Source organism: Glandiceps talaboti, chromosome 11 (genome assembly GCF_964340395.1).
Source record: "Glandiceps talaboti chromosome 11, keGlaTala1.1, whole genome shotgun sequence".
NCBI lineage: Eukaryota > Metazoa > Hemichordata > Enteropneusta > Spengelidae > Glandiceps > Glandiceps talaboti.
Window position 1 is genome coordinate 8920159 of NC_135559.1, and position 24134 is coordinate 8944292.

The following is a 24134-nucleotide window of genomic DNA, read 5'->3' on the forward strand; positions in this document are numbered from 1 at the left end:
ATGAGAAACAGGAAAAAAAATACAGTCACCCTAATTTTCATATATTAAGTAAAAAAATCAGTATTTTTTCTTATTTTTCGTTTTTACTTGTATAATAACGAGGATATTTTTCATAAAATTTGAAAGAAATGTTGAATAATCTAAAATTTCCACTTCTGATTCTCACTTCATATCAACGCTTGAATATAGTGGCCTGATTTTCATGTATATAGTGCGCCCTCACATGACCCAAAATGGCCATTCTCCTGCAATTTATTGACATATCATAAAGCCATATTTTTCTAACAGAAGTCAACCAGCACCCTCATGAATCATGGCACCTGGGGTAATTTTCATGTATGAAGCACGCCCTCACATGGCCATAAATTGATATTACCATGTAACTTAGTGGTTTCTTCATAAACTTTCTGGCAGCACCATTTTGAATAAATCACAGCTTTACATAATATGAAAAGTAATAAATGGCTATCTTTGAAATGGAAGCCCAATAAATAATCATTGATGTACACCGATGACTGTAGACTGTCCACTGCCATTCGTGCCTCACCTAAATCAAAGTCGTCGCCTCGCTCTGTAGCACTGAATACGAATGCGTATACTGATACGAACTGTGATTGCTGAAGGCACAAACTGTGAGTGCCTTCGGCACTTGCTGATCAGTACACGGTTATAGTATTGCTACGGATCGGAGCGAGGCAACGACTTTAGTTTTAGATAAAACGTAGCAAAAAGGCATGAACGTCTGTCGACAGTCTATGATGACTGCTGCCAATCAGATTTACCAAATACATGCACAAAAATCACTTATTGATCACAGTCAAATAACCCTTGATGTAAACACTATTTACAAACTGACTACATTAGAAAGACCATATACTAGGCTTACAGCAATTACTTTTACACCTGATATGAATGCTGTTAACAGGCACAGTGGAAGCACTTCACTTGGGTGTTATGGGTTGTAAATGAATGGCACATAATGCAATCACTTTACTTGAGTGTTATGAGTTGTAAACGAGTGTGACACAGTGGAAGCACTTTACTTGAGTGCTATGAGTTGTAAACGAATGTGACACAGTGGAATGGCTTTACTTGGGTGTTATGGGTTGTACATGAATGGCACACAATGCAATCACTTTATACGAATTTTGAAGTGAGAAATGTGTACGAGTGTGTAAATTGAAGTAGGAAGTACGATGGCCCTCAGCGGCTTTCGTAACTTTACTTGAGTGTTGAGTTGTAAACGAGTGTGACACAGTGGAAGCACTTTACTTGAGTGCTATGAGTTGTAAACGAATGTGACACAGTGGAATCACTTTACTTGGGTGTTATGGGTTGTACATGAATGTGACACAGTGGAATGGCTTTACTTGGGTGTTATGGGTTGTAAACGAGTGTGACAAAGTGCAATCACTTTACTTTAGTCTAACAGGTTGTATAATTAAGATAGGCACAATGCTACTTCACCTATTTCTTCTAAGGCCACTAAATCTATCGTATAGATATCGTATAGGCTATCGTATCTAGAACATAACACTTCTAGTTTTAAAGCATGGAAATTAAAGAATTTTTATAAAAATGTTTCTCATAGGTCTACCTATAGCCTAGAGACTTGACTTCCCATATTGTCTTGTGTCCTGGGGTGCGTTCGATTTGCCCAATCATTATAATTTTGTTGTGTGATTAATCTGACGCCATTTCTCAAAAAGAGGTTGTAAATAAAACGCTGAATCACGATCATGATTATTTACATGTAAACATTTCAAAAAGTTTCACACATTTCCTATAGTTAAATGATTTTACAAGTCAAACTGATTGCAATGATAAATTAATACTAATCTGAGCGAACACAATTTATTTACATCATGTTTTCTGTCATTTCTAACTTGCCATCAGCCATGCGCTCGCAATCCACTTATGATATTACGCTGTCCGCCATCTTGTAATCACGTCAATAATGGTTTGGGGCATGTTTACTGTGATTGCTAAACATGATTGTGATTGGTACTTATCAAATGTGAAATCATGATTGTGGTGGATAAATCATGGTCATTATGATTGTGTGCAAATCGAACACGCCCCTGGTGAACGACATTGTCAAACTAGGTAGGCAAGTCTCTGGGTTAATGTGTACCTTAAATTTTGTGATGTGAATGGTCATCAAATTTTGAACACCTTTTCATCAATTTGTAGTTTTGATTATGTTTGTCAACATTATAGATGTTCAATCTAGTCATCAAAGATTGTGTAGTCCTAATGAGTCATCAAACGTTGAGGTCTTTGTCATTTAACTTAGTGATAGTTTGTCATCAAAGTTTGTGTACCGGTAGTCCTAATGAGTCATAAAATGTTGTGGTCTTTGTCATTAAACTTAGTGATAGTTTGTCATCAAAGTTTGTGTAGTCCGAATGAGTCATCAAACATTGAGGTCTCTGTCATCAAACTTTGTGATCTTTTGTCCTCTGTGATATTTGTCTTCAAAAACGTTGTAGCTTTTGTCATCACATTTTGTGATCTCTGTCATCAATCTTCAAAAATATTTGTCATCAGAAATTTTGATGGCCTTAGTCATCAAACTTTATAATCTTTGCCATCAAAGTTTGTGGTCTTAAAAAAATTGTCATCAAAAACTTTGCCACACTTGTCATTAAAGATTACAGTCCAAGTCATCAAACATTGTGTTCTGAGTCATCAAATGTTGTGTTCTGAGTCATCACACTTTGTGATCTTTGTCATTAACCTTCACAATATTTTTTACGAAAATCTTTATAGTCGTAGTCATCAAACATTTCCATCTTGTGATGTTTATTGCCAAATTTTGGTCTTTGTCAACAAAGTATGTGATCTGTCATCAAACTTTGTCGTCCTAGTCATCAAATTTTGTGGTATCTGTCATCAAAGTTTGTGATCTCTGTCATCAAACATTGAGATCCTAGTCATCAAATGTTGTGGTATCTGTCATCAAAGTTTGTGATCTCTGTCATCAAACTTTGTGGACCTGGGTTGACTTGTTGTCATCGCATTTCAACTCTACAAGCTTTAATCATCTACTTTTTAAAAATCCACATATTTGTACATACATCACTTAAATTTCATATCAATCTGTACATTAATGTAGCCCTTCTTGTAGGCAACATAGGCAGCCACAGCACCACTGATAACAACTGCCGATGACATCACAGCTAGAAATCCTCCCACAGATGGTAGATTCCTCTCCAGGAAGGTTGTATGGAAAGGGTATGATGGAACATCCTGCACAAGAAAGACAATTATTAAAAATCTGTGTACCATAACAAGTAAATTTAATACTGTCCAGTATATTTTTATTTACTTTTAAAAGAGCAAAATATAGTTGATAAAACTTCTTACATCTCAAGTAAGCTAAGAGCTTGCAAATGCAAGTTAAGCAATATGTAAATCGAATATTTAATATGCATGACAATTTTACAAGAGCAAGACAGTTGATAAAATTTATCACATTTTAGTGTTGCCAGGTTCAGCCAAGTATTAGCTAACAGCTTGAAAATACTAGTTAATCAATATGTAAATCGGATAATTAATATGCATAATACTTGCAATCTCTGACTATTCATACTTAGCCATTGTCAATTTCATGTGTACTGTGTCTGTCTGAGATAAGAATGGCTGCTTAACTTATCAATCAATATGCAAATTGATAATTGATACGCATGAAACTTTACATCCTTCAGAAAAGTTCATTTAGATAAAGTCTGTATCCAAGATACTGATGGCAGCATTATAAGTTCAATCAATATGCAAATTGCATAATTGATATGCATGAAACTTGACATCTTTCAGCCTTAAGTCCATATATCTGATATACTGATAGCAGCATGATAACTTCACAGTGCTACAAAGAAAACTTTAACATTTCTTAATTATCAATTTCCAAATTAACTTACTGGATGTGGTGGTTCCACTTGCCAAATTTTATCTTCTCCAATTCTACCCATCACATGTAATATCTGGTTGGTAAAATGAAAATAAAAATTCACACTTTCAATACAGAGAACCATATATAAGGTAACAACAATGACATGGATATGTCATTTATGAAGTGGGGACAAGCTAGTCTGCATAAAGCCGGTATTTTTATCATTTAAAAAAAAAACAAGCCGGGATTTCCTTGATATTTTTGAGACATATAAAAAAATTAGGTCATCAGATTGTTTATAAGTTATATCTTAATACCAGGTTTGAGTTCAGTCAATTGCAAGTGATGGTTAAGTGTACATCAGGAAGTAGAATACTGTGAGTACCTTTTAAAATGTAGGAAAAAATGATACCAAAAAATGTATAAACTCAGTTTGTGCCCCTTCAACATTATGGCTAGTTTTATATGATACAGACATTGGAGGGGAAATGGATGATTGTGCACCTGCAGTATACATGTACATCAAAGGAAACTTGTACCCGACCATGATGCATCCGTTGGGATCCTTGAACTCTAAATACAATCCCATTCAAACATTGTACTAGAGTAATTTCATTCACTTGGTAGTGTGCCTTTACCGGCTTAAGTTTTCTAACTTTACAGTTCACTTACAATTTTGCTTCCAATATTGAAAATTCTGCTCCACAGATATTTTTAAATATAAGGATCATGCACATATTATCTTTCAGCTGGTAATCATGTCCATTCACTGTTTTTTAATACAGTCGAGTCATAGTGACTTAAATTTCATGCTTTGTTTCTCCTCCACTGTTAATGAATAAAGTAAACATAGTGAATTTAAATTGTTACCTCTCTAGCTGCTCTCTCTCCAGCTTGAACACCACCTTCCATATATCCAGACCACTCTGTAGCGGTCTCTGATCCAGCAAAAAAAAGACGCCCAGTTGGTTTCCGAAGATACCTTTAAAAAGATAAAAAACTAAATTTACATTTTCGCCTTCCATAAATTGGGCAACCTGGCCAGAAGGATAACTGTACATTTGCATAATGTATTCACATTTTACAAATCTTCATATTCTCCTTCCATAGAACAGGCCAGAAAAGATAATTGTACATTTGCATAATTTATTTATATTTTACAAATCTTCCTGTTCACCTTCCATATAACAGGCCAGAAAAGATAATTATACATTTGCATAATTTATTCACATTTCACAAATCTTCATATTCACCTTCCATATAACAGGCCAGAAAAGATAAATGTACATTTGCATAATTTATTCATATTTTACTAATCTGCATGTTCATCTTCCATATAACAGGCCAGAAAAGATAATTGTACATTTGCATAATTTATTCATATTTTACTAATTTGCACATTTACCTTCCATATTGGACAAACTGGCCAGGAGGGACAATAGTTGTATAACAACCACCAGAATAAGGTTCCTCCATCCAACTCTTCTCATGATAAAATAATGGATCCAAAGCATCATCACTGTGATAGGTTTTAGCAAAGGCTTCACAAACCAGTCTCTTCCTGTTTAAAAAATAACAAATCTCATATTATTCTTAACTCATTAGTTGAGAAATTTTCATAAAAGATTTCTCTTTTCATGGCTTATACGAGACATGTGATGAGAGTCACAGAAGGTCACATGTGGACGAAGGAATCCAGAGTGGTATTAAATAATTCTATCAAATTAGATAATATACCTCAACTTTCAATAATTAAAGGGGAATGTCACTCCACATTAGAAACCACTCCAGTAAAAGAAATGGTATTCAAACCCCACCTGTCATATCTTAGAATTAGACCAACTCAATTCACGATTTCACATCAGATAATTTTTACTCAGTTACCAAGATACACCAAACATATTTGTTGATTGTGTTTGTGTCTTACCTTTCCTCCTTGGTTTTTTCGGCAAAATCTCTGGCCTGATTTGCAAGTACAAATCTGAATAATGGAAATGTGAAAAACTTAAACATCAATTCTTCAAAGAATCATTTATTTGCATTAACATGAATCAGATAATAAATATACAGTTATTTTTTTAAAATTAAATTCAGCAAGGAATCTCATAGAATGTAATATGTACATCAAGTAGAGTGACTAAATACTCAGAAATAAATGTAAGTTATTAAGTTATGGGCATCATGTACCCTGATGTACGACTTACGCTACTAATCCTGGAAAGCGACCATCGGGTTTGGTTTCTTCTAAGACATGAACAAATGGAAAGTTTGGATCTATAGCTATGACTGAACCATTTAAACCTGTGAAGTATAACCACAAAAAGTTAAATTTAACAGTAAATGTAATCTACTGCAAAATACTAGAAATTATCTCTGCTAATGTTATTTTACCGTAAGAGTACTGAACCTGAGTGATATAGACATGGGTTGTCATGACGCTGAATAACTTTGACGAGTTAATTAAAGCCCCTCCAGTTTTCAGCCAAACATTTTTGTCTGTTCTTTTTCAACTGCAATTACTGATGAAGTAGTCCCTTGCAAAAAATAAAGTTTGTATATACAGTTATTGGTACACACTAGCCTAAATCTCAAGATTTCTCTTCACATCTAGCTCACAAATATGGCATATTTGTCAGGTCAGGATGCTACTTACACATTGTTTATATCATTCTAACAGTTGAGGTTTACTAATTTGCATGACATTTTTTTTCATGATTTCCCAATGAGCTTTATAGATGTCGATAAAGAGATGATGTCATCGGTACCATCCAGACTAAGGTACACACATAGTATTTACATAATCAACTTACTATTTTTCCTCCAAAATGAAGTCTTGTAATATGCAATACATTTCATACTGGCTCCCATAGGATGTCTCTGTGCAAGTTGGTTATACATTGATGGCAGTGAAGGTTCAAAGGTTATTCTTGATCTCAATGGTGGAGGGATAGCTATGATTACATAGTTACACTACAACATAGAAAGAAAGAAATCTGATTGGTATTTGTATAATTTTGTTTAAATTTATCCGGCCACTTTTTTGGCTATGATTACATATAGTTACACTAGAATGTAACAAAAAGACCAGATTTGATCTGAATGCATATAAATTTGTTTGAATTGAGCTTGCTGTCTTTTTTGTATAAGTGAGGACACAGACAGACAGCCAGACATACAAACAGACACAGACAACACCACAATTACCTCCCCCCCCCCCCATACAAGAATAAACTATTTGTCTTTTTATTTTGAGGTGTTAGAAAAAACAAGGTCCTCTAGTCATAACTATTTATTTGGTAAAAACAAATAAAATCATCAAACATGCACAATTGAAAAATACAACATTTTGCTATTTGTGGCAAAATTATGTTATGAGTTTGAGGGGTTTATGAAGCATCACAGTACTGTGAGAAGTTAAATATACAATCGTAGTACCATGGCGATGTCTTAAAAGTGATAGCATACTGAAATAAATCTAATCATTATTATTAAAGTTGTTAGTACAAAAAGACAATTAACTTATTTTTGAAAATTATGATATACGGCGGCAACAGTGAGTAATTAATTATATTAAAGTAAGAGAACGGAGACCACCCATTATGGAGTCATTATATAAATAGCATGGCTGAGAACAGAAGACAGACAATGCAGAGATAGATAGATATATATATGTTTTGGGGTCCACATTTATAGGTGTTTGTCACCTGTTTGGACGACCTGACATTTTTCAAAGTTAAATAAACAAAACAATTTAGATAAATAATGTGACTACAATATCTAGTAAATAACAAAATTTTGATACATTTTACTGCGATTGATGTGACCCCACACTGATGAGTATCAAATGAATAAATATAATCAGCATGACAAAGTCAACCATTGACAGGAGGGCACACTTCTATCCTACCTACCAATTTTGAGCGTTTCGCGAAATTGCATATTGAAATGGACATTATCATGATAATCATTCAGCTTCTGCTAAAAATAGTCTACCATCAGTGAGAGTAGGCGATTGATGTGAATCACTACAACTGTCTAATGATATCTAAGTTGTATGTCTTCATCTCATCAACAGTTATCAATTATAGATGTATTTGTCACCTCACCTTATAGTTATCGCCATCAAGTGTGGTAACCATGACACCATCATCCCTTTGTTGTATCTTAGCAACTGGAGACTTCAATTTCACTCGATCAGTTCCTAATTCTTCTGCCATTTTGATTGGAATTTGTTGAGATCCACCAATGAATTTACGCTCCTAAAAGTGAATGCCCAGATTCAATGAAGAAGATTTTTTTAATTATTTTTTTTTTTTTTTTTGGGGGGGGGGGGGGGGGGAGGGGGTCTCATTTGTACTACGTGATATAATGAATATCCAACTGGCTTTCATGAAAATGTCTAATGTTGGCTTAAAATGCTCTAAGCTAAACCAAAACTAGATTTCCAATTTCCAATTTCATTCTTAAGTTCGTATTTGAATGGAATTTAATGTCACTTTCCACAGGTAGTTGCATTGCAATTAAAGTGGCACAAGCCGAGTAAGTAAAAATACGTACATAACACCTTGATCAAACTATTCTAGCATAATGATAATGTCAAGGCATGCATTCCATGACATCACAATTGTCTTCTGGCATTTTTAGAAAAGCAGACTGCATAGTAGATTTCCTAAACATGATAAATGTCATATTTGCAGAATAAAGATTAATTTACCTCAGTGCCCATCATTTGCTGTTGATAATTTACCATCTTTTAAATTTGCATAATAAAGATTAATTTACCAGCCCATCATTTGCTGTTGATAATTTAACATCTTTTAAATTTGCATAATAAAGATAAATTTACCAGCCCATCATTGGTTGTTGATGATTTAACATGTTAATTTGCACAATATAGATTAATTTACCTGTCAGCTATTGGCTCTTGATAATTTAACATGTTAATTTGCATAATATAGATTAATTTACCTGCCAACCATTGGTTGTTGATAATTTAACATCTGTTAATTTGCATAATATAGATTAATTTACCTACCCACCATTGGTTGTTGATAATTTAACATCTGTTAATTTGCATAAAATAGAATTATTTACCTGCCCACCATTGGTTGTTGATGATATTCTCATGAATCCTCCACATTGTCTTATATACCACAAATACCATAACATTGATATCTCATAAGGTTCTGCACATATGTTAATAAGAACCTGCTGCCTGGCGAAGTCTTTCATTTTCCTGAAAAAATAAATCATGCAATTTTTGAGACATATGAAATCAATTAAATATCAAGATATGGACAATGACTAAAAACTTTCAATTAAATTGAAAAATAAGTTTATTTCATTCGGCAAACATTTACAATATTACATGCACAACATTTTACAAGTGCTTTTAAAAAAAATATTTATGGAATGTATAAGCCTAGACCTTGTCCACTTCAAAACCCATGGTATAAGGCAATTTGTAATACTCTTGGCTTTACCCCTTTGTTTCAAAATCTTACAGAATCGGTAACCAAATCTTACAGAATCAGCAACCAAACCTAACAGAATCAGCAATCAATTTGAATTGCAAACTGTTTGTAATTATGGACTTCAATGATGTTATTACCGCTTGACACAAAAATGAACGTGGGCAGACTTACAAATGTTTACTTACTTTGTCCATAATGTTCTCTCTATCCATTCCTGCATTGTGGTGTTATCCCACTCTTCAGCATGTGGGCAATCCCAGGGTGCATCAGCTGGTATCTGAGAAACATCATAATAATACCATTATTTTATTAATGAACACTCAACAATGGAATGACAGCATAGATTATTCAATCAAACAAAGTTAGGCTGATGCAGCTGATGTGAAGTATTGCCATGGGTACAGTTCAACTGACTGTCAAACATAATAAATTCTATTTTATCATCATTATTGGAGTCATGGTTGTATGGTTAAGAGTGGCCTGTTTATAACCTGGGGTTCACCATCCTGTTTTCAAAGAAACTATTTTTTTTATATCCCAATAGAGTTAAGACAGTATTTGTCGGCCATTTTAAGATGGTATTTGTCGGCCATTTTAAAACAGTATTCATCAGCCATTTTGGATTTTAAAATAGTTTACCGTCGATTTAATTTTGACCTATATGAAAAAATTTGCATGTGACCACTGATTTTGTTTCTTGATATTATAAGAATGGGTGGTGAAAAAACCCAGTATTTATTTCTGAGGTATATGTTAAGTTAAATTCTTTCAACAGTGAAACAGAAGGATAACAATTTTATCATAATTAATAATATCAATAACATCACAGATTTCATTTTAAATATTGTTATTACATAATAGTTTGAACAAAATTATGAATTCTGATCTAGTATATTTAGGAGACGTGTTCCTGTTTTCTGAAAAAGCTGGATAACTGCACGACAATGACAACAATGATAAAATGAATTGTTTTGAATTATATGATATCTTATTTACGTGATCAATATCAGTTATTCAAAATGTTTTGTCCAAAACTGATTAAATCTAGTTTTAATTAGAGAATTCCTAGTAGCTGAAACATAATTGCAAGTTAATAATAGGTAGATTCATTAAAAATAAATGAATAGCTCACAATGTATCAATATTTCAAGATGAGAGCAAAAATTAACACAGTTAATGAAAATCTTGATTATGGACAGTTGCACCTGATTGAGTGTCAATGAGACTCAATGTGTATTTCCTAAATGTGTAATCAAAATGTTTGATTGTCTCTCACCATGTTTCCAAGTCTATCCCATTCTCTGATAAGATGATTAAAGTCTAAATATATTAAGGGATTCCAGAATCTGGGAAAATATCCTTCATATGGTATTCCTCTACCCTGGAAAAAAAATAAAAACAGGGATTTTGAGAGTGTAAACTGCATGGAACGTAATGACATATGTATATGTACATGATTGCAAATGGCATATTTGGGACATCTGGCTCCAAACTCAAAGGACAATTTTGGTCTAAAACATTTAGAAAATTCCCTTTTACTTATTTATATCTTTGATATTTTCTTCCAAAATACAGCAGCATGTACATGTATATATGTGAGTCTTAAGCAAGCAGTTATTTTTAATGTGAGGTTTTGATTTCATAATGCCTAGTTTGTTGAGAATGTGACATGATCCTGCCCAAACAGTAACATTTTTGTTCTTCAAAACACATAAAATAAAGAAATCTACAGATATTTATCATAAAATGGTCAAATCTGAATGTATCTAACATACTATACATGTACCTAAAGATATGTCAATTTTCACAATTTTGTTCTAAATGAAGGAAGTGCTTAATTTTTTAAACAATGTTATTCAAAAATTGTAAGTACTCTTCTTTAAAAATGCATTTAAATATTAATTTCATGCAAGTTCTGTGAAGACAAATAATCTGAAATGTTTTTCATATTTCAAACTGAAAGCATCAAAGAATGTCTTCTGCCCCCAAAAAAGACAAATTTTTCCTTCTCTTTTTGACAAAATAAATGCAATGCACAAACACAAAATAATACTATACTTGAAATTTTTGTAATAACCTAAAAATTTGACAATTTACACAAATTTTAGTGCTAATGATATAACCAAGAAATCCTACAGGTAGTTCATCCAAGTATTGTGATAATTATCTCTAAACAGAAACTGAGCAAAACTGCAATGTAAAATCTACTCTTGACAGCAGTTTTTATTAGATATTATTGATTAGCCAGTGATTGCTTCATCCAGTTTCCAATTTTGATGGCTGTAAACCGTTGATTGGAAGAACATAAAAAGTCACATTATTGCCAGTTTGGAGAGGAATTATTTTCTTTGCTGTAATGGTCAATCACGCTGAAAATAACTTCAATTACTAGACATTGAAATAACAGAAGTAAAAACTAATTTTGTGATAATTAGTTTTGAGCAAGACCAGATTGTACAAATTTACTAGGCGTTAACTATAGCTGTACGTTCAAAACTGTTTCAATTACTTTTCTCTCAATACAGGCTCAGTGCTAATAATTTGTCCAAGTATTTCACTGTATTAACTGTCCAAAGAAGGGAAAGTTTGCATAAAATCTTAAAAGAGATATTGTACCTGTCACAGTCACAATTGAATTCCTAGCAGTTGAGTAATACCATCAATAATTCTGCAAAATCAATTGCTTGAAGTGAATACTTACTATCAGTTAGACTGCTGCAACGTCGACAAGTCAGGATTTTGGCAATCGCTGTACTACAAAATCACACAAAGATTTCACTTTTTTATCCAATAACATATTAAAATAAAAGTAAAAAATATTTGTGGGGAAAACACAGTATTGGCTTACATTTTCTACCCATACAGATTTTTCATCTTCTTTCAGTTTATAATTTTCAACTCCAACTTCTGAAGCAATTCTCAATAGTCTGTCCTGTGTGACACCAGCGTAAGAGCCGCCAAGATCACAGTAGTCAAAGTGCTCAGGATCCTAGGCAGAATAAAATCAGACAAAATTAAATGTTTAGCAGACATACTTTTACACACTGGGGCAAAAGATAATAAGTACCAGATATAAATATTTCAAGGATATAGGTTTAAATTTCTGCAGACGTCCATCCCTGAGGATGGAAAACACAATTAAAGTAAAATTGGTCAATACAGTGAAAAGAACTTTTAATCTATATTTTGCAGTTTATTATGAAAATGAAGCAGGCAGAGACAACATTATTCCCATACATTATATGATTAATTCCAAAATAGGTGAACACATCATCATGTTATATAAGTGTACTCTAACTGACATCATGATTATCATCACTTTTTTGTTTTCCAGACATGATAATTGGGTTGTCAGTACATGATAATTGGGTTGTTGGTGCGTGATAATTGGGTTGTCGGTGGCTGAATGGTTAAACCTCTGCAACCAGGGCTCAAGTCCTAGTATAGGTTTGATTAAATCTGCCATGAACTATACAGTATAAATAAATTCAAGATAACTAGAGTGATGTCTTGTTCAGTGTGCCCTCTAATGATAGCCAAATTTTGTTGTTGAGTCAAAATGACAAAAACTGACATTTCTTGTGAGTCACAACACAGTCAGAGATAGGAGAAAGCCAAATTGTGTGCACCAGTGGTGCGTCAAATTGGCTTTGGGGCACACAGGTCTTGTTAATTCACCCGAGTTTGATTTCCACCCAGGTGACAATATCATTTAAGATTGTGACTAATATATTTGACAATATCTTGGTTTACATATAAATGGATATCTGACAAACAAAGTTGGCATTAGCAAGTCTCAATTTACATGGAGTTCAAAGTTTCAAGTTGAGAAAAAATGGAAATTTTTTAATATGCTGTGTGTGTTTGCTGTATAAATGTAACTTAAGTATGTTTAACATGGTGTGCAAAGGAAATTAATAAAATAATAATTCAGTATCATGATAATCATAATTACTGATTTTATACAAAATATAAAGATAAGTACAAGGGTGAATTAATGTTCAAGAACTCTGCGTTCAGAGTTACCAACGAAAATTCATACTCAACGAGTCAAAACATTTTTTTTAAAGCAAATCCAAAATTTCACTACCATCTGTTGACACTGTCAGGGGTGTACTACAATTTCATTTGTAAAGCCAAGAGTAATTCTCGGTACCTTGATAGCTTTTTACCTCATGCTAGTGAGTCAAAATAGAACAAGGTCGACTAATTCTCATGTGTGCCTATAGTTCTGCAAGTGAAGCACATGGAGCAGAAGTTACGGTGTCAACCAAGAAATTGAATATTCATTATTTTTATGAATCTAGGCAGTAATATTCTATTTCACGTACCGAGAACAAGTCATTTATTTTGTCCTTAAAATCTACCAGCTATCACAAATGTGCAGGTATGTGGAATTCAGTTGTATGCATGCCTAATGAAATCCAATAGTCCGATACACTACTGGATACTCTATTTTAATAGGATTGTCCTAGCTGGTATCAATTTTGTACTCTTTAAATTTCATAATGATTTATAACAATAACATTTAATTAAATGATTTATGGCCAATTGGTATAGGATGTCATAAATTCTCTATAATTACACAATATGATACTCTTTCACAAACACACAAAAATAATGAGTTTGATGGTATCCATTCCATGACTGCTCTGGTACACAGTTTAGCATTCTTCCATTTATTAAAGAAACACAGTCTCTCAGGTATGACAAAATATGTAAATGGAGACTTCTGTTCCATGATTGTCCTGGTACGTGATTAGTGTTCTTCCATAAACACAGTCTCTCAGCATATTTTTTGTAAATTTATCATTCTTTCATTTAGTACACAATCTCACAGGTATGCACTAGATGCCACTACAAAAGCTACTGGTATTTCATTTATTTTCATGCTTGCATTCTTTGTCCCAGAGAAATTGGAGCAATTATACATGTAGGTTTGATGGCATATAGTGTCATGATTATCCTGGTGAAATTTAATATTTATTTTCATTTAATAAATTTTTAGACATCCTGTAACTATTATCATCTAAAAGCTAGCTAGTACATGTACAGTCTCACAGCACTTCACAATTATTAGTACCCTTGGCATCATATCCAGGCCCTTTACTTCCTCAACTCCCTGGGCAGCATACCCTGTATGATCTATAGCAGCTTCTAATAGTGCAATGGATTAAAGCAATCACATACTGCAACCTCTGTCTTTATCAGATCCCTAAGTAACTTGACTGTGTATATGTCATTTCAATAAAATGAATGACAATTGAACTCACTGTTGTAAAAACCACTGCACCTATACAGCAACTGAAAGTAAACAAGTCTTTACAGAAGACACAGCCCCTCAAATACTTTTTTACTTCTTCTATGTGACTGAATGGTGACATGATTTAAAAGAAATTACAGGCAACAAATGAATACTACAGAGTGTCTTGATATAAAGTAGTAACTTCAAATACGGCTGCCAATTGGTCAAATTTACATGTCGCAAAACAAAGTGAGGTGCATATGTCCCATCTGACATGTCACATTTGTGCAAGGTTTGAAAGAAAAATTGGGATATTGCACGTCTGAGAAATGATGTATTATGGACAGCCATGCACACATGGACAGAGCCCATTGTAATATATACAATCCCCCTTCTGGATAACAGTTTGCAAGAAGACAAAAACTGCACAAATGTGAGTCTAGAGAATGGCAATTTTCCCAAGGAATTTCCTAGACATCTTTTCATTGTCTTGACGTAATTCATGACACAAAGAATCATTTCTTTTATTTTAATTAATCATAAATTAATATTAACAATTTCCTGTTGTCATGATTTGTCTTTGAATGAAGATTTGTTTAATTGGTAAGATTATACACTCAGGCATGAAAACTATGTATACATATTTTTATATCAAATAATGTAAATTTCCTTTAAATTTCTGAATGGACTACAAATTTAAAAGTGTCATTGCAGCACACTTTACTTTGGTAGCAAAAAACAACTAAAAAAGAAATACATTTTGAAAAGTTAGGGGCCAAATTAAGATGCAAACTGTATGAACCCTGTAATAGTATCATCAGGAAATTCATCTATATGAAAAAAACCTCAAACACCTGTAAATATATTTTAGCCTGTAATGGTTGCATACATTATGAGCCTTTAGTATCAATTATTTATATCATTTGCATATCATGAATATTCAGCAGAAACAAGGTTCATGAATAGACGAATTATGTGTCCGGCAAAAAATGCAACAATAGTTAAAAACATATTGGTTAATGCAGCACTGAATGTTTACCACATAAAATACCCACTCAAGCATGCTTAATGATGGATCGAAATAGACGATGGGTGGGGCCAACAGCATCGTATGTTACGTATGAACTAATGATACTACCAGGTTATAATCATAAACTCTGTAGGTTCAGCTATGATCTCCTTGTTGACATCATGAGCACAGTGACCCTTTCAATTTATTTCTGATGGTATACTCACAAGTAATACTATCTCGTACAAATACCAGCCTTTCATAAACCTGTACTTAGCTGTAATTGGAGTATTATTTTTTCACTCTGGTCATGCAACAAACAATAAATAACACCTGAAATTGTTAAAATACTAATGATCAGATATATGTTGATCAGAGGTTGATTTGTTCATAAGTTTAAGTAAAGTAACAGGTTTAAGTTAAACTATGATTGGGGCCACTAGATTTTAGGGTGTATTTAATTGTTTGCTGAGTCTGATTGCAATAGGGAATGGACACTTCCTTGAATACACAATACATGCTCAGCATTACAATATCAATATATACAGAAACATGTCAATGCATCCTCCATCATCTGCAGTAATACATCTTCTGTTTTACACAGATAAACTCAATATATACAAGTGTTCTTTTGTATCATCTATTTCTATAGCTATGTCACACCTTGGTTTTTTTTTTTTAAATATCATTATTTTCCACTCAAATGCAAAACAGTACAAAGGTAAAGGATCAATACACAGCAGAGAAAACACACAAAAGACAAAAGGAAAGGGGGGGGGGAAGGGTGAGGGCCGGCATAACAATTGCTTAATTATATACATAGGATTGAAAATACTAACAATCGATAAGGGGTTTATGTAATACTATTTTGTATAGAAAGAAAGTTTATGAGAGAACCAATTCACATGTATTTATCATTACGTAAATGTAACCGGACACCAGGGCCAGCCAGTAACTTAAACATAGTGCAGTGTAAAAAACACATACTATAAGTTCCTTACTTTGAGAGAGGAGTGCAGTGTAAAAACACATATTATAAGTTTTGAGAGAGGAGGGCAATTATTAATAACAAAAAAAATGTGTTGATGTAGTTTTTTTATTTTCTACACCTGTCAAATGTATTTAATTTAAATTATTGATTTATTTTTGTACATATTACAATTCCCAGCCTTGGAAAACGCCAGGCCATACTTTACAAATGGTAATTGAACTAACCAGTAAATATTAAAACACTTTGCATATCTTCCAAAACAAGAAACATCTGTCCATTATCATTATTAATATTAATAACTGTTAATGTCCTTGTCCCTATATAACTTACAACAATGTAACTACGATGAAATGCCCATTCTTGCAATCCGGAGTACATTTTTCTCCTTATTTCAAGCAGCAAAAAAATAATACAAGGGTTTTTACATCAGTTAGCATGCCAGTCAGCTGTAGAGAGAATGATGCTGTACACATATTATCATTTGCATACAAATGATAATATTTGCTTAACTGATATCTACATACACTGTCTACATAATTTGATCATTTGCATACCAATGATATCATTTGCATCTTGCTACACAGAGGATCTGCATCAGGGAAATTGGATGTAGCAGAAACACATCAATGCATCCTCCATCATCTGTAGGTGACTTATGCAACAAAGTGTGTGTCCAAAACGATACATACCTTTATTGTATACATCCGACCACCAACTCTGTCTCTGGCCTCTAGTACAATAACATCATTGCCATTTTTCTCAAGTAAACGGGCAGCACTCAAGCCTACATCAAGAAAAGATCAAAAACCAACCATTGTAAAAATGATCACTTTGATGAACCTAGTTCAAGCGGTGTAAGAATTTAATACTTGAAATATCAATGTGAAACAACATTTGTCAGTGGCTGAGTGGTTAAACTACTTGCCTCTTACCACTGCAGTCGGGATTCGAACCCCATTCAGGGTTCGATTAAATTTACCACGCTGTGAAAAGAGTGTCGTTCAGTTTGACTCTGTCAAACAACAAGGTTTTCCCTGGGTACTCCGGTTTCCTCCTGCATTAGCACTGAACCCATGAAGGATGGCCCACACTGGACTTCGTGGGAGACAAGCGTTTATATGCTTAAAGAACTATCCAGTATAAATAAAGATTATTATCATCATTATTATTATTATTATTATTATTATAAACCAAGTCCGTGTTTGTAACTTGGAAAAAGCTAAAAATGTGTAAAATGTTTATTACTGTACGTAGTACGATAACAAACATTTTACACATTTATTAATCTTTTGCAATTTACTGAATACAAACAAGAACTTGGCATATGTTGTTTCACATTGGTTTTCCAAGAAGGAAGCCATAATTAAATTCTTTTTTTTTCATTACAAAATCCGAAATAAATACTCAATCCTCATCGATATGGCCAATTTAAAAAACTGAGAAAATGTCGAACAATTGCAGACAGCCTTCAACACTCGGTTGTTGCAGTTTTGATTGACACGTTGAAAAAGTGCAAATACAAGAAAGCAAGCTGTGTTTGTTTTATGACTCTATTCACGTCCAAACATCATCATTGTGTGCGTTATTAATCCATTGAAAACTTCAGATTTGCTCCCACACATCTGCACACCAACATCTATATTCTGAAAGTCACAATTTCAGGCCCCTGGGGATTCTTTTATAGGCCCCTGGGGATTAGCTAGAGCAAGCAATGAGCTACCATGGATGTTTATAATGAGAAAGTCAAACACTTGGATTGAACTTTGATAGAATCTGGTAAGCCTGACTTGAATAATTTCCAGAATCAATTATAGCACTTGAATTGCACAAGACCTTTACATTACCGGGATTCTAAAGAAAATCAAGGTAAAATGCATATCAAACTATAGTGCTATTTTCACCTGATTTTCCCTTTCTGTTCCTGGAGTTACATAAGAGGAGAACTGTATGGGCATGCAACTATGCTACTATTACCGAGTCCCTTTCTGTTTCTAGAAACCCCATGAATAACATTGGCATTACCCATAAAGGTGCATTGTATCGAAAACCATGACAGTTTTACATGATTTCTTTACATTTGTCATAATCAAAGATATCAACACTAGGGCACCACTCATCAATACTAGGGCACCAGGATGCTGCTCTGAGGCGACCATTTAACAAATTGCTGATTTATTTGAACACATAAATGATAAAGATTTTGATAATAATTATTGTATTGGAACCTATGCCTGGTTTACCTGATTTCTCCAGTACCAGTATTCAAAATCAACATTATAGTACCTCAACATTATGGTATGTGAAACTTATAAGGACTGTGGACTCGTTGGGTTAGTTTTACCCTTCCTGTCTCCTTTACAGAAATTCGGGATTAAAGGAAATAATATAAGATTAAAGAAATGCATCTGTGTTTTATGAGGATAGTGTGAAAGATACAATTGACATGTTCTTGATCTCAAGATGAACATTTTTGAAACAACAAAACTCAAATTGCAAAATGAAATGAAAAACATTCTTTCATCATGTTCATAGGCTATAGTTTGATCTTCTAAAAAACTGTGTTTTAGTTGTCAGTAATTAAATTGTTTCTGTGAAATTATTTTTTTTAAAATGTGACCTCAGAATATATGACATGACACCACAAGGAGGGTTCCTCTACTTGAATTTGAAAAGCAAAATTCTCCTAAAAACATAAAACTTAGGAGCAAAGTAAAATAATGTAAATATAACTTTAATTCTTATTAAAATGCATTGTCACAAATGTCATGTTTATCTGCTGGATTAAAAATAATCATCAATTTTGTTGAATGACAATGTTCAAATTAATGTAAATAGAAAAAATTCCCCGTTATCATGAAAATAGTCAATATGCAAATGGGCTTCAAAATTTGTCTGTCAAATCATAAATGCAGCTAAGGTTGGAATTTCACCTGTCAAATGCTAGTAAATTTAAAATGTCACCTGCTGAATGAATGCAAGTATTTACAAAAATTCACCTGCACTGGACTCTTTATCACCTGCAAATGCCAGTAATTACGGCAACTTCCTAAGGCTGAAATTGCATCTATACATGTGTCATTGTATTCATTATAATACATGTACTACATAAAATAGGCGACACACATTCTTTTTTTCCACTGCTTTCTCCATCGTTGTTAACCACAGCCTCTTTTACAGCATTGTCAGTTCAGTTCTGATTTGTACGATTATGCATATAAATCAAAGTGTATTGCCCAAAAGGCTAAGTTTACATTATCCTTTATAGAAAACAAATGTGTATCACATCACCTTTGTGCAAAGTTTGAAAGAAATCATCCTGAATAGTCTCTTTAACAACAGTGAAAATAAATGAAGTACTGGTAACAAAGATTTGAATTCAGGGAATGGATTTTTATAATATTAGCAAAAACACCAACAATTACCATTCATATTCTTCAAGATAGGCAAAAGAAACCATCCAAAAAATGCATGACAATTCCTAGTGAATACATTTTAGTCAATTTTCTTGTGAAAAACGGCAAATTAACTATCAGCAACTTGAAAAAACACAGATTGACACAAATTAAAACTACTATAAACTATCAATGGATATTGGTTGAATTACACTCACAGTAGGGTGGTGTCTCCAGTAACAAGTTTTCCTTAAGCGATGACACATTTACCTTCATTCCATGTTTATGCTATCTTGATTAGAGTGATTATAGCCACATGTAAACTAGGCACTGGTATCACCTACTCATGAAGTCTACTATACCGAACATCGATAGTTTGCGTCTATCTTTGCCGAAGTAATATTTAATTACAACTTGTGCAATTTGTAAATTGAGTGCAGTTTCTAAGTTTAGACATGGCAAAACATATGATGGCTCAAAAGACAGGCACCACTTAAGTTAACACATGCATATATTGAATTGAGGTACGTGTCAAGGGTGATCATCAAACTGAAGGCGCAAGTGACTGAAATTTGAATTTTGACACTCTTTGCATCTGTTATGGCAGAGATGGGCACATGTTTGATGTCATAGCTAGAGCTTTTCCCATAATGCCATGCAGGAAATTATGGTTATTTGAAACTATAGCTTAAGTGGCTGAAATTTGAATTTTGATATTCTTTGTATCTGTCAAGGCATACAGATGGGCACATGTCATAGTCAGCTTTTCCCATAAGCCCTTGCAGGAAATCATGGTTAGTTGAAATTAAAAGCCTCAGAAAATGAAATTGAACATTTGACACTCTTTGCAGTTGTCTAGACAGAGTTTAGAATATTATTTGCAATGTCACTCTTACCAGAGGTTTTCCCACAAACCCTTGCAAGAAATCCCCACAATGTCTGCAAACACATCAAGTGCTGTGGGGATCCATGCTTACAAGGTTTATCAGGTGAGTAATTTACAGAAATGATATTTTATGACCACAAATCATATTTAACTTGAAAGTAATTAATACAAGGTAGTGTACTAAAGGCAGAAAAATGCCTGACTGGACTTTTCCTATAAGTTGACAGCAGTAATCAATACAAATGTACTAAAGGCAGAAGTAAGTCTGACTGGAATTTTCCTTTAACACAAATAGTGCATGTGCAACCTTAGAAAATAATCTGGATTTGCAATCATTCTAGATTATTCAAGCACGAAGTTCCAATTTAGGCTGTCAAGCATGAAAACTGCAGATGGTCACAGCTCCTTAGTATTCGGGATTTCCTCTGGCATTGTAATTACACTGTTTCCTGTCAAGGTTATATAACTAAAGTATTATATTCATCTGGTGAAATCTGTGCAACATTAATCAAATTTATCAAAAATTTACACCTTCAGTAAAAAGCTTCCTCACAGAATTGTCAAAATATATTAACCATCACTTTAGCATGGTAAAATGGCAATGACACTAAAACAAAATGGCTGTACATTTATGATAAACATACACTTCCACATTGATTTGTAAACATTAGCTTCAGTAAAGCAGAGACTAGAGGGGAGGGGGGCTAAATGAATGGCTAATTCTGTCTTGTGTTTGTGTGTTTGTGCATATCACTGCCATATCCAATATGCAATGGCAGATTTCATTCAAACTTTGCACAAAGGTGACACTTATAATTGGGCATGCACATGGTACTTCCATGATTGACCAGATTAAATTTGACTAAGTATAAGTCTTGTTAGGTGAATGATGTGATGAAAGGAAGTAACAAACAAGTATTATGTCAAAACTGCTGAAGCGAGAGGTTATAATATGAATCAAGTCACGACAGTTAGAGTGGCTGCCTTCAGAATCTGCACATAGCTGGTTCAAACCTATCATCTTTGCTATCACGTTTCTGAATGGCTAAAGCCCTTGGGCAAGATTTGATGCTTTAATCCTATGAGAATGCTGTAGACTGTATGCTCCCCAGAGAGTTGAAGTATAAAAGGTTGTTGTGCTGCTATAGGTCCATGCCAGGAGTAATACATTTATAATTGTATCTACATATAACACCATAATCTCAGTATTCATTGTGTAAAAGTCCTTTACTATTATCTTAATTGATTCATGAAATTACCATTAAAACTATTTTTTCAGATTTGTAGTTTTCAGTAGACTCCTTTCCAATGAAAATTTGAACAAAATTCATGTTTTTCTAATTTCATTTAATTATCTGTTTATATATCTGTCTGTCTGTCTGTCTGTCTGTCTGTCTGTCCGTCCGTTTATTTATTTAGTCATTGTCGTTTTGCAATATATTTATTTATTTATTTATTTATTTATTTATTTATTTATTTATTGTCATTTTTTTTGCATTACAATTAAGTTTTGTATTATACTCACAACAAATCCTTCTTTATCAACTCCCAGTATTTTACATTGCTATTAAAATGTAAAAAAAACACAGGTTTGAATTTTTTTTTCAAACTCTAAGTCAGAGAGTGAATGAATATTTCAAACAAGGTAACACAGGTCAAAGTTTCAATCCCAGGTTTTTGCATTAGTGTAATCTTATCAGTGAAACATGGATTATTTTAAGCCTTATCAGATGATGGATTTCAACAAATACATTTTAATCCTAATCTAAACTGGGATTAGTGTAATCTTATTATCTCATCAGAAGAGCCATAAGGATTAAATGGATTTATTTTTTAGTTTTGAACCAACTTTTTCAACATCTCTGCCAAACTGATTTTTCAACCAAAAATTTCAACCGTAATCCCAAAGTAGGCCTGTTAAGCTATACAGGATTCAATCCCATTAGTCACAATGGTTAAAGGTCAGATCCCAGACAGAGATACATTGATGTGCTTAGCTTAACTTCCTCTCAAGGTCGACATGACTTTCATTTCAATAAAACATTCAGAAAGGGCGCATACTGCTAAAAAATTCATGATTTACCACCTGAGTGAAAAGCTGCAAGGCTGAGTTTCTATGACAACCATTTAAATTTCAATAATGACATAATAACTACAAAAATGTGTTATTTCTTGACACAAAAACTGTCAAACATAACAAATGAATAAATTAATATCAAGTACAGAATATTTCACAAATTATATTTTGCACAGCCATAATCCAAGATATGAAACATATTCATATTTTCACTGCATTGAATTAAATAATTAACAATTATACAAATCATATTACATTTACATTTATGTTAAAAATGTACAAATAAACAGACAGTTGTAATGAATAATTATATTAGAAAAACAATTATAGTTCATATTTCTGACCAGGGCGACAAAAACTTCTCACACAACTGTATTAGGGACTAGATGGGATTTTATGACTCATATTTTGATCAGTTTGAAGTAGCGCTAAAAACTGGTAAATTTACGGTAGATGTGTAGCCTCCAGTCCGACGGTGATACAATGTAGTAGGGACTACGAATGCCAATACAGAGTACGGGGTAAAAGCTACTAGCTCAGTGAAAAAGTGAAAGCTCGCGCGCAGACATACCCGATGTCAAGTCAGCTGTTGAAATATGTACGTACATAGCATGCATAGCTCGCACTAGTCTAGTTCCTATATAATACGGTATCGTAACGATTTACAACTCGTTGTTGAGTTAGACACCAAGTTACGTTGGCATCCAGACAAAGGTCGCACTCACATGCATTCTATCATTACAGCTATTGGAACAGTTACGGACTAGTAAATATCTACTTTCGTCTCTGGGTGTACGTAAACAGCTGTCCCCATCGCATCGTACACTCCCTACGTACGTTTGCGGCAAGTAGAGGTACGTGCATAGATGTAATGCCATTGCAACTCACCGCTTATTCCAGCCCCAACGACGACAACTTCGTACTTATTATTCGCCATGACGACGTTTTCAATCAACGGCATGCAGCACTTGCTTCGAGAGCAGCTCTAGTGGACGTCAGGAGTTGCTATCAACAGCAGACCTCACTATCACTTACTGACAGACCAATAGATTTGCTGACTTATTTGACATGCACACGTTTACCTTTAGCTGACAGTAAACTGCAGTCGCATTAAGTCGGGTCATGGCCGGGGGGTCATGGCCGGGGGGTCATGTGTGACACGACA

The 24134-nt window shown here is 33.6% G+C and overlaps 1 protein-coding gene across 1 annotated transcript; it reads right to left on the reverse strand.

Annotated features, from left to right (window-relative positions):
* Positions 1-3006: 3006 nt before the first annotated feature.
* LOC144442304 (amine oxidase [flavin-containing]-like) lies at positions 3007-24013 on the reverse strand. The gene is made up of 14 exons (XM_078131616.1): positions 23858-24013; positions 17304-17398; positions 12218-12358; positions 10646-10750; positions 9555-9646; positions 8990-9131; positions 8002-8154; positions 6706-6865; positions 6100-6196; positions 5823-5876; positions 5301-5456; positions 4766-4877; positions 3924-3986; positions 3007-3252 (listed from the first exon to the last, which is right to left on the reverse strand). Exons 1-14 carry the CDS (start codon positions 23928-23930, stop codon positions 3082-3084), a joined length of 1614 nt encoding a protein of 537 aa, XP_077987742.1. The 5' UTR covers positions 23931-24013; the 3' UTR covers positions 3007-3081.
* Between the last annotated feature and the right edge of the window lie 121 nt (positions 24014-24134).

What these genes read in the sequence shown, in the direction of transcription:
- LOC144442304 (XM_078131616.1), bottom strand. Translation starts at nt 23,930, where the DNA reads ATGCCGTTGATTGAAAACGTCGTCATGGCGAATAATAAGTACGAAGTT. An exon ending in TTCATTTTGGAGGAAAAATA is followed by an intron (nt 6,197 to 6,705) that starts GTAAGTTGATTA and finishes TATACTTCACAG; the next exon opens with GTTTAAATGGTTCAGTCATA. An exon ending in AAGTGGAACCACCACATCCA is followed by an intron (nt 3,253 to 3,923) that starts GTAAGTTAATTT and finishes TTTCTTGTGCAG; the next exon opens with GATGTTCCATCATACCCTTT.